This window comes from Kryptolebias marmoratus, linkage group LG21 (genome assembly GCF_001649575.2).
Source record: "Kryptolebias marmoratus isolate JLee-2015 linkage group LG21, ASM164957v2, whole genome shotgun sequence".
Classification (NCBI taxonomy): domain Eukaryota; kingdom Metazoa; phylum Chordata; class Actinopteri; order Cyprinodontiformes; family Rivulidae; genus Kryptolebias; species Kryptolebias marmoratus.
The window spans coordinates 13,701,056-13,725,044 of NC_051450.1; the positions used below are offsets into that span (position 1 = coordinate 13,701,056).

At 38.3% G+C, this 23,989-nt stretch overlaps 2 protein-coding genes across 2 annotated transcripts; both read left to right on the plus strand.

Annotated features, from left to right (window-relative positions):
• The first annotated feature begins 736 nt into the window (after positions 1 to 736).
• Positions 737 to 13,224, plus strand: mrc1a (mannose receptor, C type 1a). Its single transcript, XM_017406814.3, has 30 exons — positions 737 to 925; positions 998 to 1,399; positions 2,894 to 3,067; positions 3,389 to 3,544; positions 3,634 to 3,747; positions 3,839 to 3,979; positions 4,091 to 4,270; positions 5,024 to 5,181; positions 5,258 to 5,374; positions 5,460 to 5,575; positions 5,753 to 5,901; positions 6,233 to 6,432; positions 6,525 to 6,640; positions 6,737 to 6,815; positions 6,908 to 7,052; positions 7,135 to 7,173; positions 8,142 to 8,305; positions 8,445 to 8,509; positions 8,627 to 8,727; positions 8,827 to 8,966; positions 9,439 to 9,547; positions 9,657 to 9,826; positions 10,003 to 10,108; positions 10,748 to 10,980; positions 11,082 to 11,247; positions 11,362 to 11,514; positions 11,602 to 11,718; positions 12,238 to 12,396; positions 12,488 to 12,520; positions 12,614 to 13,224. The coding sequence occupies exons 1-30, from the start codon at positions 847 to 849 to the stop codon at positions 12,850 to 12,852; spliced, it is 4,320 nt and encodes a 1,439-aa protein (XP_017262303.1). The 5' UTR covers positions 737 to 846; the 3' UTR covers positions 12,853 to 13,224.
• A 1,464-nt stretch (positions 13,225 to 14,688) lies between these two features.
• Positions 14,689 to 22,423, plus strand: LOC108230322 (zinc transporter ZIP12). Its single transcript, XM_017406408.3, has 12 exons — positions 14,689 to 15,220; positions 15,769 to 16,083; positions 16,179 to 16,374; positions 17,654 to 17,808; positions 17,960 to 18,131; positions 18,594 to 18,766; positions 18,846 to 19,001; positions 19,198 to 19,278; positions 20,534 to 20,606; positions 20,736 to 20,894; positions 20,984 to 21,171; positions 21,566 to 22,423. Exons 1-12 carry the CDS (start codon positions 14,972 to 14,974, stop codon positions 21,692 to 21,694), a joined length of 2,046 nt encoding a protein of 681 aa, XP_017261897.1. The 5' UTR covers positions 14,689 to 14,971; the 3' UTR covers positions 21,695 to 22,423.
• Positions 22,424 to 23,989: the final 1,566 nt, after the last annotated feature.

A 23,989-nucleotide genomic window follows, 5' to 3' on the forward strand; every position in this document is an offset into this window, starting at 1 on the left:
ATGAAAAGACAGTGGAGATTACTTCTGCTTTTCTTCTGAACACAGACAGCAAAAAAACAAAAAAAAAACAAACAAAAAAAAAACCCCTGGAACTTTAATTAAGTCTTATGCCAAACAGAGCACAAGTTTTCTACAAACACGTAGCCAGCCTTTCACGGTACTATATCTATGTTCCAGCATTTCAGGGCATTTCTGGAGTAATAGGGTCACAGTGTTCAGGTCATGTCTCACTTCCCCCAGCAGGAAGCAGGATCTCCTCCCGCTCTCTGTCTACTGACTTGAATCTTTTATTAAAACTAATGAAACTTTGAGAGTGGGTCCTGTAAAAAAAACAAAAACAAAAACCTATTTGATCAGCAAAATTTAGTTAATCTCTTAATTCATTCCTCGACATAAATTAGAAAATCTTCTTGATGAATGGCATCTGCTGTCTGGGTTTACCTCCCACCAGTGGATGAATGACTACAATTCTTTTTCAAACTAAAATGATCACTTCTAAATGTAAATTAATGTTGAATTTCATTATACAGTCTTTCTTTTTCTTTGGAAATGTTTCCCCACCAAATACTGCAAGCTGACAATTATTTTCTTGTTTGGCAGTGAAATCCTATACTTCCTCCTCTCCATTGCCAAAAAAAAGTAGTGAAAGCTCATGGAAGCCACAGATATCTGACCAACCTTCACTACCCATGTGACAGGATATTCATCACTGTGATTAAGAGGAGAGGAAAAAGTTGGCTCTGAGTCATTGTTGCTCCCTGTCAAGCACCTTTGCACACACCAGATCTCTACTCTCATGACTGGAAACCTGTCCTGCGGCTGCACCCACCCTTGAACCCAAACAGCATGCTGAGGATGATACCTTGGTCAAAGCTTGCAGTGGTTCTTTGTCTCCTGAAGGTCCTCTGCATCACTGCAGATATAGGTAAGATCCAGTCACATTTCAGATTTCCATGTTTGACTTTGATAGCACTGATTTTATTCTTTTATTCTTCAGACAGTGGCATCTTCCTCATCTTCAACCAGGACCACAACAAGTGTATTAAGGTAGAGAGCGCCACATTTGTAACGCTGGCTCGATGTGATCCCCAAGCCAAGAATCAGCAGTTTCGATGGGCCTCTGAATTTCGTCTCCTTAGTTTGTCCCTCAAGTTGTGTCTGGGCGCCACAGAGATAAAAGACTGGGTGAAGGTGCTCCCTTTCGAATGCGATGAGAACAGTGTTCTTCAGCACTGGCAATGTAAAAATGAGACCCTCTTTGGTCTTAAAGACCAGGACCTGCACCTAAACTGGGGCAACTTCAAAGAAAAGAACGTAATGATCTACAAAGGCTCGGGGATATGGAGTCACTGGAGGATATTTGGCACTCAGGGGGACCTTTGTTCGAAGGGGTATAAAGGTAGGACTTTTGAGTCTGCACATTAATATTATCTGCAGTGGTGGATAAACTGGAAGATTTCTAGGAACTCCTGGAAATGTTACAAGGTTTCAACATTATTTTAAGGTATCTAAGGGACTGTTGTACAGATAAAAATATGGCGAACAACAACAAATTACAATTATATTCTTTATATAACTTAAATACTTAAAATATAAGCAGTTTTTAATATTGGTGACACGTGACCAAATAACAACTTTAGCAGGACTGTAAAAATAACTTTTGGAGGCATACATCCCTCAGGTCAACAACTAAGTAACTGAGCCTGCTCAGAGCAGTAAGCGTCTGCATCTAAATGTAAAGTAGCAACTTCTTCCTTCAAGTAGGGGATCTAAAGTTTCTCAAATTAAACTTGTGATTTTTTTTTGTCAGTGTGCATTTCCCCTTTTACAAAATAAGTGCATCATCAAATTAACTGTGGTGTGCATACTTTAAACGTCATTTTGGTCCCTCGTTTCTAAATGTTATAAGGATTTTTCTGGGGTGATGTCACAAATTTGTTGAGACTTTAAGTCCATCTTTCTTGTGTTTACTTTGTGGAACAAATCTGGTTTTAAATGCAGTTTTAGTGTAATCTGAAGATAAAGCTGTTTTTCTTTTTGTCATTTTTGCTCAATTGCTGTCGAAGACCACGGCTGATCTGCACGATTAACGGTGCTCCAAACATGCTTTCTAAAAGAGCATGAACAAGTTCATAGAATGGTCCAAACTTTTCAAAATAAATGTGGTCTCTACATGTCCAATCCTTGAAATGTGGCCACACGACAGTGAAAATAATGTTTAAAAAAATAAAACAAAACTACACAGGAACTACAAGAAAGGAAACATTGTGGGGAAATTTTCTTTGTGGTTTTCAATTAAGTAAATAATGCTTTACTTACTTACTTACTTGGTTTGTTTTTTGTTTCCCATTAGATGGTAAGGCAGCTGATAAAAACATATCATTTGTATCGGAGCTCAAAATCTTATTAAAATTTTAAATGAACTTAACCTGTTGAGATTTTATTGACCCGAATGGTCCAACCATCCATGTATCACGGACATCAGGTACAACTGGATTCACTAACTTCCAGTCTTGACTACTGGAGTTTAAAGAGTGTAAGGGTTCAAAACACTTTGTATTTACAGCCATCCAGCAGTAGAACCAACACTTTAACAATTTGTAAGCACAGATACATGTACATTCTGTACTTTTGGTTAGCTGTTGTTAGATTTAAACCTGTCAGAATGTATTCTTTATGCACTGAAACATGCCTGATAAAGGCACAGAATGAAACCAACACCTTTAACTTTTATCAGCCAAGATCTGCAGGCTGGATTTGTTGGTGATCTCTTCTTGTCCAGAGTTAGGAAATTACACTGAAACCAAATGGAAGCAAAGTTATATAATAATCTATAACAGAACAACAAATTCTGATCTTACCATCTACGAATTTACCCTTTATGTCTCCTCAGAGATTTTCTCACTAGGTGGCAATGCGTTCGGCGCACCTTGTCAATTCCCATTTAAGTTCCTTAACAAATGGTACACTGAATGCACAAAGGAAGGGCGCTCAGACAAACAGCTGTGGTGTGCAACAACAAGAGATTACGACAAAGACAGGAAGTGGGGCTTTTGTACAACTGGAGGTATGTGTGAGTAACACACTTGTTCAAACTCATGCAGCTACTACATCAGCTTATAACTACAATAATCAACATTCATTCAGGCACACAGATTCTTATATTGTCTTCTGTTGTTTCATTATAAGGTCTGGTTTACCCTTTCTTTCCTTGTCCTTCCCTCAAAAAATGTTTATCAGTCTCCACACTTGATCTATTTTCTTCTTGTCCTTATTTGTTCTCAAGTAGGATCCATGATACATTTATCAGCAGATGTAAAGTTTTTCCCATTGTTTTTAACCTGCACACTTGTGTATTTTCCATATGTTCCATATTTTCATAATTTAGCATCGTTTGGTTGGGACACAGACCCAGTCACAGGGGTTCAGTATCAGGAGAACACACAGGCAGCGCTGACGTGGCATCAGGCCAGGATGAGCTGCCAGCAGCAGGAAGCTGACCTCCTCAGCATCATGGAGCTACATGAACAGTCGTACATTTCAGGTATGACGCTAACCTTCTGCCTGCACCACATAATGTTACTTATGGTGCTTCTGAATAATACTGGACTTTTAATTGATGTGTTGACACAGGGCTGACAAGTCGTTTGGGAAATTCTCTGTGGATTGGGCTGAACAGTTTGGGCTTTAAGAGCGGATGGCAGTGGAGCAACGGAAACCCATTCAGATTTCTAAACTGGGCTCCTGGTTAGTGTTGAAATCCTTTTATGATACGTTTAATTACCACTGGAGAAATGAAAGCTGTGGGTTTCTGATTTAATATAAATGAACCCAACAGGTCATCCCTCCTCAGAGCCTGGATTCACTTGTGCAGCTCTAAATACTGCAAAAGCATCGAAATGGGAAAGCAGCACCTGCAACAAAAAACTTGGTTATATTTGTCGAAAAGGAAACTCGACCAGTCTGCCTCCACCACCAAGTAAACATACCCATTTAACTTAATGTGAATTAATTTCAAGGCTTTCACAACTTTTTATAGTTTAAACCTATAGCTGTATGTTTGGTTAGTTCCTTATGTTTTTATGTGCAGATAAAGGGCCCAGCTTTTGCCCCAGTCATTGGGTTCCTTATGAAGGAAACTGTTACTACCTGGACAGGAGTAAAAAGATGTGGAAGGATGCTTTGTCTGCGTGCCGCAAGGAGGGAGCAGATTTGGCCAGCATACACAATATAGAGGAGCAGAGCTTCATTATATCTCAGTCTGGATACAGTGAGTGCACATATTTTCACAAAAATACACAGCACCACTGATTTATGCTCTCATAAACTCTTGTATTATTCTAAATCTGAATAATGAAAAACAGATTGTCTTGGTTTATCAAAAATGTTGAAATTGCATACTTTTTACTCCTAGAGAATTTTCCGCTTTGTACCTCTTAGGCTAACTAAACAGGTCAAAAAGTATTGTGTTTCAGGGATCTTTCTCAACGTTACATCAAGGAGAGTTACTCTGTAAGAAACATTCAACAAACTGCCTAAAACACCTTGCCAGAATAGAGAAGTCTGGATTTTTTTCTGGTACTTTTGTAAATCGCCAGGTTGAACATGCATACTACGAGATTATTAGTGATTATTAACAGGTACTAAAGATTTGTTGACACAAAAACCAGCTGTGTAACACATCACTCTTTGTTTTATTGTTATTGAATAAGAAACTAAACTCTGTTTTTGCCTGAAACATTTGGAACTAGCATCTCTTTTGTAAAATGCTGAACAGAACCTGGCTTTTAATTTCCGCGTTTTGTCCACAGCTGTTTATTATATGTATTAGAAGCTTCTTAGCCTAAAAGTGAAGCAGGGGGGCTGCAGATTAAAGCAATAAGTTTCCATTTAAGCGATTAATTTGCACTGGTTTCATACATCATTGATTAAAGCCAAATTTTAAAAAAAGAAGACTAATCAAAGAAGAGATCAAACTATAGCTACAATTTTTTCATCTTTATCTGTGTATTTCCCACCTCAGCACAGACAGATGTGCTCTGGATTGGCCTGAATGATCAGAGGAACCAGATGCTGTTTGAATGGTCTGATCACTCCCATGTCACCTTTACCCAGTGGCAGAGCGATGAGCCGTCCCATGCTATCAACCACCAGGAGGACTGTGTCCTCATTCGGGGAAAGGTAACAACCATTACTATCCTAATGTAAAAGTACAACTTATTTATGGCTTCCAATACTCTGTAAACCTCTCCTACAGGATGGAATGTGGGCAGATCACATGTGTGAAAGGACGTATGGGTTTATCTGTAAGAAGAAAGGCTCCACTAAACCATCTGAAGGTACCCAAGTGGAGGTCAACCCAGGGTGCAAGCTTGTGAGTTTTGTGCTTTCCTGTTAATAACACCGGATTATAAAACACACAATCAGCTTTAGTACATCACGGTGTGTTTGTTTTTCAGGGCTCTGTCAGATTTGGCTCATACTGCTACAACATTGGAGCTGAAAAAAAAACTTTTGAAGAGGCAAATCGAGCATGCACAGAAGCTGGAGCTAACCTTCTGGATGTGGCTGATAGGTATCGACCAATATTTATCTTGTAATTATCTTATTGTATGCCTCAAGATTTGGGTAAGATTAAATTTAAACAAGTGTTAAAATTTTTTCTATTTTTTTTTTACATTAAAATTCTAAAAGTGACAACCGCCTGAGGCCTTGTTCTGAAATCATGTACAATCTTCACATTTTCATTCAGATATGAGAATGCCTTTCTCGTCAGTTTGGTGGGACTGAGACCAGAGAAGTATTTTTGGACAGGTTTGTCCAACACGGAAGACAGACAAACTTTAAAGTGGACAACAACAAGAAAGGTCACCTTCACTCATTTCAATGTGGGCATGCCAGGTAGAGCCAATGTCCTTCTCTTTAGCTGATTTATGAAATTCTATTGGTCTGTTTGTAACTATAAGGTGCCCTTGGGAGTTTTAAAAGGCACCTATAAACTAAATGTATTATTATTGTTGTTGTTATAATCAAGATTTTCTTTATCTTTAACAAAAAGCTACTGGTTATGTGCTATTTATGTTTGAATTGCATATCTATTTTGGTTTTAGAACTGACTGCCTTTTATTGACCTAAAATGTATCATTCCTTCCACAACTGTTTCCTTAATTGGTTAAAATTTTTATGTTTGTTTTTTTTTTTCTCTTTTCTATCTGGATGTGTTTGATAAAAGACAGAAAACAGGGATGTGTTGCCATGACAACTGGGATTTTTGCTGGCTTATGGGACGTTATCAGTTGTAGCAGCAAAGAGAAGTACATCTGCAAGAAGCTGGCGGAGGGTGTGCCGATGACCACAGTTCCCCCAACCACCCCAGCCCTGAGCTGTGCATCCGGATGGACCCCCGCCGCCAAAAGGAATGTTTGCTTCAAAGTAGGGGAACAAACTAAAGTTACTTGCGAAATTAGCGCTGTTTTGAAAAAATTGCCATCTAAAAATATCTCTTTTTTTTATGTGTTAAAAAGCTTTACAAGAAAATGAAAGAACACAAGAAGAACTGGAAGGAAGCGCAGGACTTCTGCAAGGCCATAGGTGGAGACCTGATGAGCATACACAGTATGCAAGACCTGGAAAATTTACAGTATGCTAGCTTGTACTACCATCTCACACATGTCAGAGCTCATGTCAGGCACTGCAAGGGATCATCAGTAATCTTTTGGTTTCTGCTCTTTTTAAGAGCTTATGGGTCTGATGCCTGGATCGGCCTCAGACTAAAGGGTACCAACGAAGGTTATGTTTGGAGTGACGACTCACCTGTATGTAGCATCCTCAGTGCAATCACAAGATTAGCTTCCTGCTATTAGAAAGCATGGCCTAATTATGTGCTTTTCCAAAACCTCTAACCCAGTTTGACTTTGAGAACTGGGGCTACGGAGAACCAAACAACTACAATGACAACGAACACTGTGCAGAAATCCAGTTTTACTACGGACGGCACTGGAACGATCGGCACTGTGAGATCTATAACGACTGGATCTGCCAGATCCGCAAAGGTGAAGGTTCACTCTGAGTGGTGAGGATATACTCTTACCTTCAGTTTAGATCTCTAATGATGATGTTTTTTTTAATTTTCAGGTGTGACTCCCAAACCTGAGCCTGCGTTTATTGTCGAAGGTATGTTTAAGCAGTGGCTTTTTTTTTTTTTTTCTTGTTTCAGCATTCTGTCCAAAGATTATTCCTGTTTTTTAAATTGAAAATTGAGACACAAACTACTTAAAAAATACTTAATTAATAGGAAAAAAACACAGGAAATTAGTTGTTGCAGTATAATGGTACTAAAAATGCAGTAATAAATGCAATAATTATACTAAGAATGTTAATAAAAACTTTAAATATTCTTTATAATGTTTTTGTATTATGAATATAGACTCTAGTGGGCAAAACAAGCAGAAGCAACACAAATTAATTCACTAGCATAACAACAAAAACAGAAGGCATTAGGGCTGCAGAATATAACAAAATATTATTGCTGTTTCAATATCAATTTTGCAAAGTATTGCAATTCTTTGCAGACCCAAACAAGACGCCAATTTGGCATCACCACTGTCTTGAAAGCCCAAGCTGGTAGAGAAGAACAAAACTGAAATTCTGACACTAAATGCTAAAGCAGGACTAAAACGTGTTGTCATTATCGTAATGACAGTAGGAAAAGAAAAGCGTGAGGAAAATGAGAAACATTCAACATTAATATTGCAATTGTTTGTTTTCCTGACATAGTACAGCTCTAGAAAATATGACAAAAATTTCACAAATCTGGGCCACATTTCACAAAGCAAATTAAAAACAATGTCTTGCACAAGCCAGAACACAAGCAAACTTCAGCATTCCACAAAACAGCAATAAACAACAAAATAGCTTGCTGCAACTAAAATGTCACCCTATTTTTGGCTTTTTTGTACCATGTGTTTTCCGCTTCAGACCCTAAACACTTGCCAAAGAATGCAAGCTAACACGTTAAATAGAGATGGTGAACAGCTTGTTAACATGTTGATGGTAGTATTTGACTCAAATTGCTGCTACATGCACAAGTACAGCAGCAGGCAACTGACTGCAGACTCCTGACAGCTTTGTTTTCTACACAGTATTCAACACCACAGAAGATGGATGGCTCATATACAATGACAGTCATTACTACATCAACGCTGACAACTTACCGATGGAAGCTGCCAGAGCCTACTGCAAGAAAAACTTTGGTGAACTTGCAGTCATAACAGGGGAGAGTGAAAGGAAGTTCCTCTGGAAACAAGTGAGAAATAGATTTTATAACCAAACGTTGGAGGTCAAAATGACCACAGTGGTGCATCTTTTCAGACACCCAAGTCTGCTGCTACAAACGGTAAACATTGAGTTTTGATAAAGTCTCTCTTGTGTTTCTTTTCTCACAGATAGCAAAAGGTTCTGCAGCCCAGTACTACATTGGCTTGACAGTGAATTTGGATAAATCTTTTAGGTAAATTAATCTACAGTTTTAATGCAAAACACTCAGAATGCTGGCAATATGTTTGTAGGCTAATTCAAGTCTATGTAAATGCTAAAATCTTAAATATATTTATCTAACTCTTTTTAGCTGGTTGGATGGGACACCTGTAACTTACACTGCATGGGAAAACAATGAACCCAACTTTGCAAACAATGATGAAAATTGTGTGACAATCTACAAGGGCATGGGTGAGTCTAATTCAGAAACATTCTATAACATACTGGTTGAGTAAATATTAACTAAATATTTCCCTTTGTCAATTCCCTCTGTAAATTCTGCATATTTAGGGTATTGGAATGACATTAATTGTGGTCTTGAGCTTCCCTCCATCTGCAAAAGAACCAGCAATTTTATCAATACAACAATGGCTCCAACAATGGTTCCTAAAGGAGGATGTGCACCTGAGTGGCTTGCCTTCCAAGGAAAGGTAATCTTGAATAAAAGAAGACAGCAAAGCCCAACACTAAGTCTAATGTGCATAGACTTGGGAGAAATGATTTTTCATGCCTCCAAACTTCTAGGTTTACTTACCAGAAAAGTACTGATCCACTTTTTTGGGTTCCAATCAGATCCCAATATCTGAATTTAATTATCTGCCAATATTGTGGGGTTTTTTTCAGCAGTGTCTGCTGTGCAGTTTTTTTCCTGGATTTAAACTAAAACAACTGATTTTGGCAGTAAACGTCTATTATAAAATCAGCTTCATATAATCATTAACATCAAAGATTCTGGTTTAGTGACTTAAGACTGATATTTTTTATTCTCCAGTGACATTATAATCAAAGAACAGTCCGATCAGTCTCAACTCTAATATTTACTCAGCAAATGTTTCTTATATACCCTGACCACATTTTTGGACACTGGAAACCGATGCAGCAAGGTTTGTTTTGTTAATACAGTGCTACAAATTTTTGACGAGCAAAGACAAGAAAACATGGGAGGATGCCAGGACATACTGTAGACAAGAGGGAGGGAATCTGGTGTCCATAGTCAACGAGAAGGAGCAAGGTCAGCAATGTTCCTACACATTAATCATAATCAAGATTACAATAGTTGTGTTTGTTTAAATTGGTTTAAGTTTCACATGAGTTAAGAAATCCTGTTGCTTCTTTTCTAGCATTCCTAACGACCCAGATGTTTCACTACAGCGATGACCTGTGGATCGGAATGAATGATGTCAACTGGGAGATGCATTTTGTTTGGACAGACGGAAAAGGCATCTCATACACCAACTGGGCCAAAGGGCACCCTGTAACATCTCCTGATGGGCGTTATTTCAATGCTGAGGTTATCTTTACTGTATCCTCTCTTTTCACACATCTATGGCTCTCACAAGCTCAAAATCTTATTGAAGCAACTAATCTGTAAATGCTAAATCAAGTTTACCGCTCAAATTTATAAAGTTTTTATTTAAAAACAAATAGATAAAACTAAAAACTAACAAACCTTGTTCTTTCTGACAGGTGTTTGACTGTGTGATCATGGTAGGCAGCCCCAAGAAGCTGAAAGGACAGTGGAAGGTGGAGGACTGTGGTGCAAACCGTGGCTTTATCTGTAAAAAGAACATTGGTGAGTAACATAAAACATTATCTTGCTCAAAGAAACATCAAGTGCAAGCCCAGACAAAACATGTGGAATGACTATGTTAGGCAGTTTTGCTCTGGATGAAAAAAGTAAATATGACACAAAACTGTTTCATTCAACAGTTTAGCATTCTGGTATTTCAAAACATTCCTTCAAGGTGTGAATGAACAAACACACAATTGAAGGAATCCAATCAACCAACCAGCCAGTGTAATCTTTCTTTCAGATCAGCCTGAAAATAGAAATCTAGAATCACTTAAACAAGAAGAAAAATAATATAATTTAAAAGTAGACCATAAAGATAAAAAAAATAAAAGCATCAAGCGAAAAACTAAAATAAATGTGTCTTTAAAGTAGAAAATGGATTCAATTACCTAAAATAAATAAATAAACAGAAATAGCAGTCAAGTTTTGGGACTGAACCAGACTGAAATCAGCTAAAGGCATTTAGGTTTTTACATAAAAAAGCCTAACTTGGGTGGTGGTGAACTGTACTGCTGAAAGTGCAACATGAGGACAAAAAGCACCTTAACCAAAGAGTCACCGTGAGAAAACCATTTGTTATTTTCAGGTCTCAACTAAACACCTTTGTCAAGCAATAACTTATTAATCTTGTTTATTCAGACCCGCAGATTTCAGTCCAACCCACCACTGTTTCACCAAAGGCCTTTTACAAGGTTGGCAATGACTCCTACAAAGTGGTGACCCAGAAGATGAGGTGGGATGAGGCCCGGAGACAGTGTCAGGCGGATGATGCCGATCTGGCCAGTATCCTCAACCCTGTAATCCAGGCATACATCACCTTGCAGATTTCCAAGCACAAAGAGCCTATTTGGATTGGCCTCAACAGCAATGTGGTAAGGGTCCACCTGTTTTTGAATAATGCAGCTCCAAGCACAGCTTTAGAATTTATTTTAAACAAGGGCAAACAAATATTATTTATATACATTATTTCCAGACGGGGGGTCGCTTCAAGTGGGTTGACAACTGGCTTCTCTCCTACACCAAATGGGGCAACAATGAGCCAAAAAGCAACTATGGCTGTGTGTATATAGATGTGGACCACACATGGAAGATAGCACCGTGCACCACTACTTACTATTCTATTTGCAAAAGGTCTCCAGGTTAGGCAGTCTCTATCTCTCTGTTTTTTTCTTGCACTTTTTAAAGGAACACTGAGCATGGTTCACTAACAGTTTATAACACCAGGATGGAATGTGTTGCTTTTTTCCCCCCAGAGGTAGCTCCTACTGAGCCACCACAGCTACCTGGCAACTGTCCAGAGTCAAAGAAACAAAGACCATGGATACCTTTCAGAGGCCACTGTTATTCTTTCTTAAGCTCAATGGTGGACAACTGGGCCCAAGCCTCAGTTGATTGTCTGAAAATGGGTAAGTTATTGAAGAACTTCTCTAACTTTTGACACATTTTTATTTCTTTATGCATGGACCGTAAATTTGTGTCGTTGGGGTTGTCAGGTGCGTCTTTAGTGAGCATCCAAGACCCTGCTGAGGAGGTATTCATACAACAGAACCTTGAACTTCTGCAGGACGGTGCAAAAACATTCTGGATTGGTCTTTACAAGTCTCATAGTGGTAAGAACACTGAATTTAAATTCAGATTATGTGTCTTTGAGAATACTAAACCAGTTGCATACTTGATCTCAAATAATATGAGGGAACTGAAAGCTGGCTGGCTGTCACAGATTTTATGACAGGGAGGAATTAAGTGTCAAGTAAAAAGGTGTTTCCGATTATCATCATTCTTTAACAAGTTTTATTTCAAACTTATTTTTAGAAACAATATTATTATAAAGTTTACAGGTCTGAACAAATTAGATTTAAATTAGATTTGTGTCACTGAGGAAGTCGGAATCACTTATACTTACAGTATTTAATGGTTGCAATAAAACGTAAACTTCACTCTGACAATCTAAAAAACTTGCATCTCTATCACCGTATGAAGTTTAAACAACCATTTATGGTTTTTAAGAGTGTTTATTACTGTTTTGAAGAATAAAGCTTTTGCTTAAATGAAAAGATACATTTTAGGAGCAAAGGTTCACTGTTCTTTGGTCTAGCTTTACTCAGTTAAGTAATATCTTTCCCTTCCAGGTGAGTGGATGTGGATTGATAACAGCGTTGTGGACTATACCAACTGGAAAACAGGAATGCCGAAGTTGGACCTATGCGTGAGCATCGATTCTGACACTGGACAGTGGAGCACAAACACCTGCAGCAGATATAGGTCTTACATCTGCAAAACCCCTAAAAGTATGTAAAGCCAGATTTTTTTTTGTTTGTTTCATTTTCAATTAAACAATCAGTTACTTACTCTGAGTATTTGATTTATTCTTTTTTTTAGTTATAAAACCCACAGAAAAGGTTCCATCTGCTGGTAAGTCAATAAAATTTGTTTAAAACTGAACTGCATTACATTTTATGCTAAAGTTGCTTTATTGTAAAACTTCTGTTTGTGTTGCTTCCTTAGCTCCTGTCATTCAGGAAGCGTCACATGGGTCTGCTGGCATCACTGTGTCTGTGCTGCTGATTATAATTGCCATTGTGGGACTTGGTGCCATCGTGCTTTTCCGCAAACGGATACGAATGCCCACGCCTGTTCTTGGAGACTGCACCTTTGACAACAAATTATACTTCAACAATCCGACCCGAGCCCCCGTGGACACTAAAGGCCTGGTGGAAAACATAGAGCAGAATGAGCAAGCATAGACAGATATGTGATATGAGGCAATCAGCACTAAAATGATCCCAGAGAAATTCTCCTGTAGTTTTATAATTTTCAGAAGACTGGCTGAAAGATTTTGATTATGAAAACTAGAAGTCTTGATGCAAGCACTGACATCTCACTTAGTAAAATACGCACAAGATAATATATATGTATAAAAACAAAAGTTAATTAAATGTGATAATGTTATTAGGAAAATCTGTAAAAACGTTCTCTTTTTTGCTAATCAATGTGACCAAAATAATTTACATGTTCAAAATAAAGACAGTTGAATATGTTTCAGTTGACAGATCTATCTTTTCTATGGATTGTTATAAGCCTCTTTCTTATATTGTAAATAGATATTAAATAAATAAAAATAAATTAAACAGAGTTGCCTTTTTATTCTTGTTTAAAAAGATTTTATTTTAGGTTTTATCTTCCATATTTACATTATGTTCAGGCTTTGTCTAGTCTGTGTGAAATAGGTCTTGTAGTTTAAAACCATCAAATACCACTGAATAAAATAGAAGTTTTGTGTTGCCAAACTTCTGTGTAGGTTTTAACAAAAGGTTGCCATGCCAATCACCTCACTGCTGAAAATGAAGTATAGTAATCACAGCACTTCAAGGCTGTTGCAGCTAATCCTTAGCTTACTAAACTCTTTTTTTTTCATAAGAGGGTTTTTATTAACAGCACCAATGCTCCAGGATTCTCCTTAAACAAGTGCTGAAAGTTTAGTTTCTCCTATAAAGTCAACCCTCAGCTACAGAGGAAAACAAACCTTGTTCCAGCGCCAGGAGAAGGCAGAGGGGAGATCGGTACACACCTGACTGACCTGCTGAGCTTTCTCAGCTATTTTATATCAGCTGATGCTGCAGTTTCCAAAATAACAATATTTTAACAAAGTTTTTTTCTTGTTGCTGCTGGGCTGATTCAGGCTGCGGGGTATCCCACGAGGAACGATACTAGCAAGTTTAGTCTGTTTGGCTGCATGTTTGATCCTTGATGAGTCAGAGTATGTGATAAATAAGAGAAGGTTTCGAGAACAGGGCCATATCACATTTACTCACTCAAACAAGCTCTTGTCTTATTGAAGCAGATGAATAAAAATTCAGCAGAATTTTATTACTTATGATGGTTTGAAAAACTATATTTTTTGTCATATATACAAGACAATGGCAGGAGATCAAGCTTACTGAGCCCAAGGTACCGCAAAACAAAGTCAGGTACATAAATCAAAATATAACTGAATGTTTTTCAAAAATCTCAAAACATAGTAATTTGGCAAGAGGAGGGAGTCCACGACAAGATGGGCAGGAAGCACAGGGTTGATCAACAGATGGACCCACAAAGGAAGGCGTGAGGACAAGATCATAAATAAGTGTTGAGAAAGTAATGGCAATAAAGACCATTCCCTAGAGCAGAAAACCAAGGGATCTAAATCAAAACAAAACAAACAAATTTTCTAAATAACACAGAGTTGCAATAGAAAGTGGAAGCAATACTAGATAGGATCGTAAAATAAACTACAAAATGGCAACAGGCCAAAAAAAAACCCAATGCAAAACCAAACCTACAGGCCTCTGCAATAAAAAAAAAAGATCAACTAAAGAGAATGTAAGCACTTCCTGTACAGAGATTGCCCATCATTTTAAAAGAGCAGCATTCTAACACATTACTATACATAAATAAGAGCTTCTCCCTACCCCCAGTTTCTCTCAATACTAATTAATTTCTCTGCAGTCCCCCCACCCACCTTCATTCCCCCAAATTTTCTGCTCTGTACTTTCTCACTTGCCTGCACTAATCCTTTTGTTGTGCTCTGAGGGGCCCAGGCTTTGACGGACTATTAGGTACTGTAAGGACTGGTTCTGTGGAAGGGTTGCCTGCTGAGCCTTCTTGTTCTCCATCAGATCAGGCATCCTATTATTATTGCCTTCCTCGGCAAGAACAAATCACTGCCCTTCTCTTTTAGAAACTTTCCGTTTTTTTGTTGTCATTAACTTTCCTTTGGATCTCCTTTTTGATTTTCTTGCTTGTGTTTTCTGACTGTCACGTCTGCGTTTCAGTCCCCTAGTCAGTCCTGGGAGCTTGAGAGAGTCTGACAGCGCTGACAGGAACATGCACTTTAGGAACACTGCTCCATGTTTGGTGCTGTTGCTGCATCTCTTTGTGCTGGGGAGAGTGCTAGAAACCAAAGCGCGGGACCAGGACTACCTCCAGGAGGCTCTCAGGACGTTGGACCTACCTCTGGGGAGTGATGATAAGTCTCGGCTCCAGAAGAACAGAACCAGCGACCTGATTACCAAACTTCTCCGAGATGTGCATTGTGCAGAGAGGACTGGCATGACCCAGAACATGTGTGAGAAAGTAAGGTCCACACTATTCATACCATGGGCCCAACAGGGAGACTTTGCATGAACAGTTAGCATTGTTTTGATCTCATATTCACGTAAACTTACTTATTATGGCTGGAATGTGTGGAGACTTAAGCACTTGACCTCTATTCATACTGAGTGGCTTTAGACATGCCTTGGTTTGGCAAATTGAAATCAATAGAGAGGATTTACCGACACTGCCTGTTTGATTAGGTTGGCTGTCAACAGGATCGTGTGTTAAGATTTAGAAATGATTAAAGTAACTTCTTGCATAGGCTCCTTTTTATGACTGATTGTTTTACCTACTCCCTAAGCTTTTAAAATATGTTAGTAGGTCAGTAGGGCTTGGTTATAAAACTCACAACATAACATAACCTTTTTTCCAAGAAGCACATTCCATTGACTGCAGGCTCAAAATAAGCTTTTTTGTCAAGGTGACCTACTTTTTCCGTACATCCTAATTAAGTACTGTTGTTTTACAACTTTCTCTTAATAAAACCTGCCTAGATTAATTTCTATGTTTTGTTCTTCTGTTCATAGTGCCTGACACCAAACATTGTCCTCTCTGTGCTTGAGGATGATGATAGGATTTATCTCAGTGAGGAAGACTATCAGCGAATTTCAACAGTTCTGTTGTATTACATAATTAACTTGGAAGATCTGTGTGTTTCGAACATCACCTCCCATTCATCCCTTTTCTCCTCATCTGGGAACTTGGAGTTCTACCTTCTGGCCCTAACCAATCTGCATCCAGCTGAGGATAATTACTTCCTGTCATACAGCGAGACACAAAATATTCTGCAGCTCATTAACCAGCACTACCACCCCTCCGACCAGGATTCCTTTGATTTGCCAGTAAGGAAGTGTTTTCAGACAGATGCATCCTATCCAAACATGCAGATGCACATGAAAACTTTTCTTTTTTTTTCTTTTTTTTTTTGCTTCCACAGTGTATTGACTCAGCTCACCTTTTAGAAGAAGTTGATGTAGAGGGAAATCCAGGTGCTGTGCCCAGAGTTGCAGCAACTATAATCAGCCATATCCTGCAGGGACACTGTTTTACACAGAGAAACCTCCCATCTCCTGCCTTCTTTACAGATTACATTTTTCAGTCTCTAAATTGTACAAGCAATCTTCAGATTATTGGTAAGTAAAATAAATCTTGTGTTTGTCACAAATGTTTTTAAATACAGTCTGCAGTCAAGTTACATAGCTTCAGAGAGTAACTAGGAGTCAGATGCTGGTAATTAAATGTACTGATCATCAGCAAGTGTGAGCACCTCTCTGAAAGTGAAAGTTTTGACAGTTTGGTGGTCTGGACAATTCATTTGTGAGTTAACACAATGCAAAGAGAAAGACATCAGCAATTGTTATTGCTCATTAAATCCAAATAATATGAACTCCATCATTGAAGAGAAGAATATGAAGAGAAAGATAATTCAAATGTGGAAACCATTCAAGACAACTTCTAAATGTTTCAGGAGGGAATGTCCCAACAAATTCAGTCCAGGTTACTGCATGAAATCCAAGAGCAATACATCAGACTCGATAGGCCTCAGTTAGCACATTAAAGGTTAAAGTTTACTAGATTAAAATAACAAAGGAGACGAACTAGTGTGACTTGTTTGGAAGGTTTGTCAGGGGAGAAGCTTCGTGTTACAAAGAGCATGGTTGCTTGGCTGATGCTTGCAGAGATGCATCTGAAAAAAAGAAACACTTGTTAAGACCAAAGAGGAGATGTTTGGCCATGCTGCACAGTCCCACTTTGGAAGAAACCGAACAGAGCACAAATACCTCCTACCAGTTGTCAAGCACAGTGGTAGATGGTGATTTAGACTTGTTTCTACAGCCACCAGATCTGGGCACCTCGTAGTCTCTAAATCAACCATGAACTCTTTTATTTAACAAAGTATAGAGTCAAATGTTTGATGACTAAAGCTTGGCTGAAATTGGGTCATCAAAGAGGATACAGTAGCAAATCTGCAACAGAATGGTTTAAAAAAGACAAAGCCCCCCTAAAAAAAACTAAATGCTTTAATGGTCCACTCCAAAACCAGACTGCAACCTGTTTGAAGACATTATAAAATACTTAGATGTATATTTATTAGTAAGACCTATCTTTGAAGAGTACTTCTGGCCTCTCAGGTGACAAAGTGTTGCCATACAACTGGGCTTCATAAAAATAATCAATATGACATTAAACCCTAACAATGTCGAAACCTCTGCACCTGTGTAGCCATAAGTTTTTAACTATTGCAGTTTGTTTTGTTCTAAAGCTTCATGAAACCTATAAACCCTCATAAAGTATCATTTTTGTCTGTCTTTAACATCACTTTAACTGTGCAGCGTGGTGAAGGAGGAAGTCTTGATGCCAAAAATTTATGGGTCAAAACTGGTACTACTTTTTGAGCATTTTTCTGCTTAGACTTGGAGGAGCTACTTCATCAGTTAGGAGTAGGCCATGAAGGAACAAAGCACTATCACAACAGGAAGAAGAGAAGCATTAAAGGAAGCCCTCAGAAACTGTCTGTGAATTCGCTGGAAAACTGCAACCATGAATCTGAGAGAGGATGGGAACAGGTGAGGCAGAGATGAATATTTACATGTTTGAGGAAAAAAACAGGAGTGGTTGAGTGCTTTCAAACTACTTACAGGTAATTTGAACCTGGAGTTCAAAGGCCTCCTGCTCGTCTCAACATTTGGTTAAATTTTTCTCTTTGAACCCAACCAGGTATGCTTTTCAGCCAATCAGCTGATGGATATTTTTGCTCTGGACCCTCATTCGCCCATTTCCAAAAAGCACTTTAGACAAATTTGCCCTGCCATTATTCAGCAATTGCTATGTGATGCCTGTGGATCAGCAGAACGAAAAGCAGGAGGGTCTCCACCAACTGCTATAGAGAGTAAGACAATCTTCTAATTGTTCCTCTATAAACCATAGTTTATAACTCAGTTGATAAGATTTAATAAATAGGTTTGTTTAGAAAGTAGAATTTAAAAGTTAAATTCTTGGTAAAATTTAAGTGTATAAATAAAAATGAGTCATTTGTCACAAAGTAAGTAATTTAAAGATAAGACAAGAAACGTTGCTGTTCTTTAAAACCCTTTAAGATTTTTCTTTATTCCACTTTTTATATTATTTTTGTTGCCATTATTAATTTCATTAAAACAAATGCATTTTTGAACATCACAGATGAGACAGACTAAACAACTAACAACAAAACTAGCATTCGAAGAAGCATACAGACAAATCTCACTGTTATTAAGGCTTTAATTGTGTGGTTAATGCTGAGCAGGTATTTGTTGCCGTTTATAACACTGATTTGAACGGAAAGCATTTACTCAAAGGTTCCTCCTTCCTGCAGAATACGGCTACAGCACGGCTGCTGTCTTGGTTATCACAGTGAGCTCCATGTTCGGTATCTGTCTGGTGTTTTTTAACTGCTGTCAGGAGACCTACACACTCGTCCTGCAGCTGTTTGTGGGCCTAGCAGTGGGAACACTTTCAGGAGATGCTCTCCTGCACCTCATACCACAGGTACAAGACCTCTGCAGCACTAAAGCTAATCAAACACTTGTCTTAAGGGTGGAAAAGACTGTGTTCCTTTCCTGTGCAGATCCTTGGTCTTCATGATGGCACTCACAGTCATGACGATGAACTCTATAATGAAGACAAGGAACATCTGTGGAAAATTCTGTGCCTGATTGCTGGGATTTATGGATTTTTTCTCATTGAAAAAACCTTTACATGTTTAGTCCCATCTCATGTTCACGTAAGAGTTGCTTTTAAGCTTTTACAAATTTACTGACACTGAAAAAAAAACATGTACCACAGGGAAAAAAGGCTGAAACTGCAGCTGAGGTTTTTAATCTGTCTGTTAAACTGTGGGAGCTTTGCAAAAACAAACACATTTGTCATGACAGTGCACATTAAGGAACAATGGTCCAGTGATGTTACTTTGTTTTCAGGGTCACTCCTCTGACCTTCCCTTAGAGCTGACCTGCAACGGTCAGTCACAGAGGGTCAAGTCCATTTCCACCATCCAGTTGGTGAGTCTTATCACAGCTCTCGCTAAACTGTTATTTTCTTAAGGATTCTTGGCAGAAAAATCCTTATTCCTGTCATAATCCCTTTATTTCTATTGTGATAGAATGGGGGATGGGAACAAGGCAGTTCTTAGAAATTTTAGAAAACCATCAGAACACAAACACAAATCAGTTGCAGGGGTAAAAAAAAAACAATCATATAAAGGCTTATATCTATTAACCGATAAAATCCATGTTAAAGAATACTGAAATTCACTTTAATCCTTCCTGCAGTATTGTTATATAACCTTACAAGTGGAGAGGTGTGGGAGGGAATAAAGAAACAAAACATGTAGGATGTTGGAGAATGAACAAAATGACTTTTTTCACAAAGCTTGCATTGTATTATATATATATATGCACAATTGAATGTCTACTTGATAACCAGAACATTTTGCAGACAGGTCCCAAAGAGCACAATCCTCACATGGAAAACACGGCCCTTAGATATGGACCTTTATTTTCTAAAAAATATGGTATTTTGTCAACTCTGTCATCCAGCTTATTAGGCAGCAGCTAAGATTTAAATCAGCATGCAAAAGTTGTTATCAATAGCTGATACCTGGAAAACAGAATTAGATCTCAACCCAATGTCAAAGTTAATTAAAAAAAAGTTAAATAAAATCATCTTTAGATGTAATTCTCATGTTGGGTACATGTTGCCACTCTGTCTTGAATTGTAGTTTTGCTGTTTCTTTTATTGTAACTTTTAGAATCTTTGAAAAACAAGTTGACCACACTCAAAAAACTCAATAGGTTCAAAGCATTTTTTAAAATAAAATCATCATAACCTGTGGACATTTTTTAGTTTTATAGCCTTGAATGAGGTGTCTGTATAAAGTTTAAAAGGCTAGTTGCATTTTGAAATTATTGCATCAAGAATATGTACACACAAAGAACACATGAGTGAATATTTAAAATATATTACCCACAACTGCCATATTTTTGGAAATATAGCTATTACATTCTATAAGCATATATAAACGAGCCCTTTTTTGGTGGACAAACATGAGCTAAAGTCTTACTGACTTAGGCTGTCAGGTCTTATTTTGGAGAATTTTGATCTCATGATAATCAGGAGTCTTGTTTTAAAATATTTCTGGTGTTGATTCTATCTGCTGTGCTCAGCTGTTTTTGAAATTATTAGCGACTCACTGCCAGGCTGTTTTATTGATGACGTATAACAATGTTTAACAAAGAATTTGTTCTTTTTTTGCAGGGAGCAGTGGATGACTTAGAATGCACAGAAATATCTCCTGAGCATACAAACAGGACGAGCCCTCCACATGAGAGTATGCAAAAAAAACAATCAACTTGAAATGAGCTGCACAGACTTTGTAATTAGTCGTCTCCAGAGACAAAGCAAACGTCCCGGTCTGAGGATGAACTTCATTGACACAGGCTCTCTTTGTGTTGTCCAGAACAAGGGGTTCCTCTGCTGGCTGTAATGATAATTGTGGGAGACAGTCTTCATAATTTTGTCGATGGCCTGGTTGTCGGGGCGGCTTTCTCCTCTTCAGCTGAGACTGGCATGTCAACCACTGTGGCCATTCTGTGCCATGAGATCCCACATGAGATGGGTGAGAGATCATCTTTCTGTTTTCTTTTATTGACTGAGGCCAGGAAACATGGTGCTTTAAGAATATAAAGCCGTTTCTTTGCCTTTTAGGGGACTTTGCAGTGTTACTCAGCTCTGGGCTCTCGGTGAAAACTGCTGCTCTGATGAACTTCCTCAGCGCTCTGACTGCCTTCATCGGCCTCTACATTGGACTTTTTGTTTCCTCGGAGACAGAAGTGCAGCAGTGGATCTTCTCTGTGACTGCAGGGATATTTCTCTATTTGTCCATGGTAGAAATGGTAAGATATTCTCCTAACAGGAAGAACTTGGTGATTTTTGTAAGACAGTCAACAAATCTGAAGACAAAAAAAACACTGATCTGGTGTAACATTACCTTTGGATTTGAGCTCTTCACTAAAATATATTAACAATACCTTACTGTACTCCCTAATTTACCCTCTGTCATAACTGTGGCTTGAGTTCCCAAATTATAATAGACCATTACACTTTCACCTGCAATTTATGACCAAATACCCTGGATAATGAAATTCTTGGCAGCTTAAGATGACTTCCTTATTATTACCTTATATTAACAAACAAAAGCACTTCTTGGAGCAGATGCCCCACTCAAGTTCCATCTTTTAGTCCAACTGATGAAAGTTTTACTGCTTCTCATATTTTTTCCACCATCAGCTTCCAGAGATGAGTCGAGTGAAGACAGACAGGCCGTGTCTCGTCTTTCTCCTGCAGAACCTTGGGCTCCTGACGGGTTGGACCTGCCTTCTGCTGCTTGCGTTCTTCGAACATGAACTCAAATTCTAAATGCGCACGATATATGACTTGATTATCATCTCCTGCTCTTTTCAGATGCAAGTGTTAGTTTCTGCAGGCAGAATAAGTGGACTAGATTACAAACTTCTCCTCTCTTTTGTTTTTAATGACTTGTATTGTTCAGACAGTTATAATACTGGTATATGTAGTTGCTATACACAAAACCATACAGGGGCACCGGGGCAGAGTGTCTTCAGTGTGCCAGATCTGCTCAACAGGATTTTATGGCTAATATGTTTGATTAGAGAAGTTATTTACACATCACTGAATGAGAGGATAACTGTGAAATCCCTGCCCTCTTTTTCTAAAACCAGCAGCAAACGCTTTCTAAAGTTTTCTTCGCTCCCCTGTGCCAAACTGACTATTTTCATGTCACTCTGCTCTGGCTAAGATTACATAAATGAACTTAAAAATGGGCAAATAATTCTCCTAAATGCTTGAAAATTAATTTAATTGCAAGCTGTGTGAGCAAATAGCTTTGTGAACGGGCAGTAAGTTTCTGAAATGTCACTGGGGCACAGTGGATTCATACTAAGACACGTGCCCCAGTAAAAGTAAAAGGTCTGCTGATGCCAATAAGCTGGATGCTGCATTTCGACCTCCTACTTGCCTTGTTAAGTCAGCAGGTGCAGATTTATCCTGTACATATATTATCTGTAGAAACAAATAATTTGATACTGAAATCATTTCTTATCACCAACATAAAATATTTCAAATCTGCTTTGTTTTCTTTCTTCTCTGAGTGTGCTTTGAAACAAAAAAGGAAATGTACTCAAAAAAATGAAATGAATAAGAAGTTTGTTGATTTTTGTATTGAATATCAGTTAATCTTGGCATCATTTGATAATTAAAACAGTGTTAAATATGAACTTTGTCTTAATAAATGTGCAGCATATTAAACAGGGGCACTTCGGTGTTTCTTAAAAAACTGAACAAACCAAAGACATGTTTAAAAGATGGGATTTTACGTCTCCTTTTAATCCGTGTTGAATTCATTTGTCTCTGCACAATGACTGCATGTCAAAAGGCCCTTTTACATTAAAGAAATAGTTAGCAAAAAATCCTATTTAGTTTCTAGGACACTTAGTATTATTAGCTTAATGAAAAACTCTGTTATGAAGACGGGACTTCGTTGTCTGGCATTCGCAGCTCTCAGATAGTTATTTATAAAGCCCTGTTTTGAAAACCGATCCTCTCATCTCCGAGGCATTGTTCTTTGTTTTTGAGGTCTCTCTGTGATCCAATATGAGGGCATTTCCACCCACCTGTGCTACTTGTTCTCTTCATCCACCAACCTGGGTGACTAATGCTCGGTTACTGTACAAGACAGAAACTCCGACCCACACAGTGCACACGCTCTTTAGCTGCCGAAGTGGGCCTGCAGAAGGTGGCGGAGGAAGAGGAGAGAATGATGAATGCATCGCCACAATAAACAATATTTGTACATGAAATTGGATTTGTGATACCGACAAAGTGAGTGGGCTCGAGGGCTAGGGAGGATTTTTAATCAGCTCGCTGTGATTAAATTCTGGTGCTCTCAACGTGTTTGTGTAAAATCTGAACAAACAGTTGTCGAGCACACACTTCATTTATGCTGGGGGATTAGTTTCAGTGTTTAATTTGCACAGTGATTATGCTCATTTTCCATTCTGGGTTCTTTGTCAGACTGCAGAGTCAGTTCTACCAACAGTGTCATGGGATTATTTGCCTATCATTTCAAAAAAAACAAAAAACAACAACAACAAAAAAAAGAAGCTGATAACATTTAGCGTGACTTCCCGAAAAACGTTCAAACAATAGTAGGAAGCCCGTTTTTTCTCTTATTCTAGCAAATTTGCTGTTATTTTAAAAATGCCAGCCCCTTTGGCATTTCCAGGAAAGCGTGGCCCAAACTGCGCAAATCTGATTTTTAGCAGCAAGAAAGCTTTTTTTTTTTTTTTTTTTTTCAAACACATGTGCCTCTTTTCAAGGCAACTGCTGCCAGGATGGAGGAAGGAAGGGCTTTTATCTGGGGCACGTTGACGCTGACTATCCTCACTTTCTCAGCAGAGACCTGTCAGAATAAGAGTTCAGCTTTGAGGTCAACGGGGCAGCAGAACACACAAATGTGTGTCAAAAAAGACAGCACAGGAAACATAAAAATGTTTCCCTTTGATTTTAAAGCACATCGCTGACAATAATTCTTAGCACCTGGTATTTTTGTCAAGCAAAATCACGCTGAATCAGTCTATAGTTTCCAACAACAAAAACTCTTTTAAACAATCTGTGACCCATGTGTATGATATT

What these genes read in the sequence shown, in the direction of transcription:
- mrc1a (XM_017406814.3), top strand. Translation starts at nt 847, where the DNA reads ATGCTGAGGATGATACCTTGGTCAAAGCTTGCAGTGGTTCTTTGTCTC. An exon ending in GGGCTTTTGTACAACTGGAG is followed by an intron (nt 3,068 to 3,388) that starts GTATGTGTGAGT and finishes TTCATAATTTAG; the next exon opens with CATCGTTTGGTTGGGACACA. An exon ending in GGCTTGCCTTCCAAGGAAAG is followed by an intron (nt 8,967 to 9,438) that starts GTAATCTTGAAT and finishes TTGTTAATACAG; the next exon opens with TGCTACAAATTTTTGACGAG.
- LOC108230322 (XM_017406408.3), top strand. Translation starts at nt 14,972, where the DNA reads ATGCACTTTAGGAACACTGCTCCATGTTTGGTGCTGTTGCTGCATCTC. An exon ending in CCCAGAACATGTGTGAGAAA is followed by an intron (nt 15,221 to 15,768) that starts GTAAGGTCCACA and finishes TTCTGTTCATAG; the next exon opens with TGCCTGACACCAAACATTGT. An exon ending in GACGAGCCCTCCACATGAGA is followed by an intron (nt 20,607 to 20,735) that starts GTATGCAAAAAA and finishes TGTGTTGTCCAG; the next exon opens with AACAAGGGGTTCCTCTGCTG.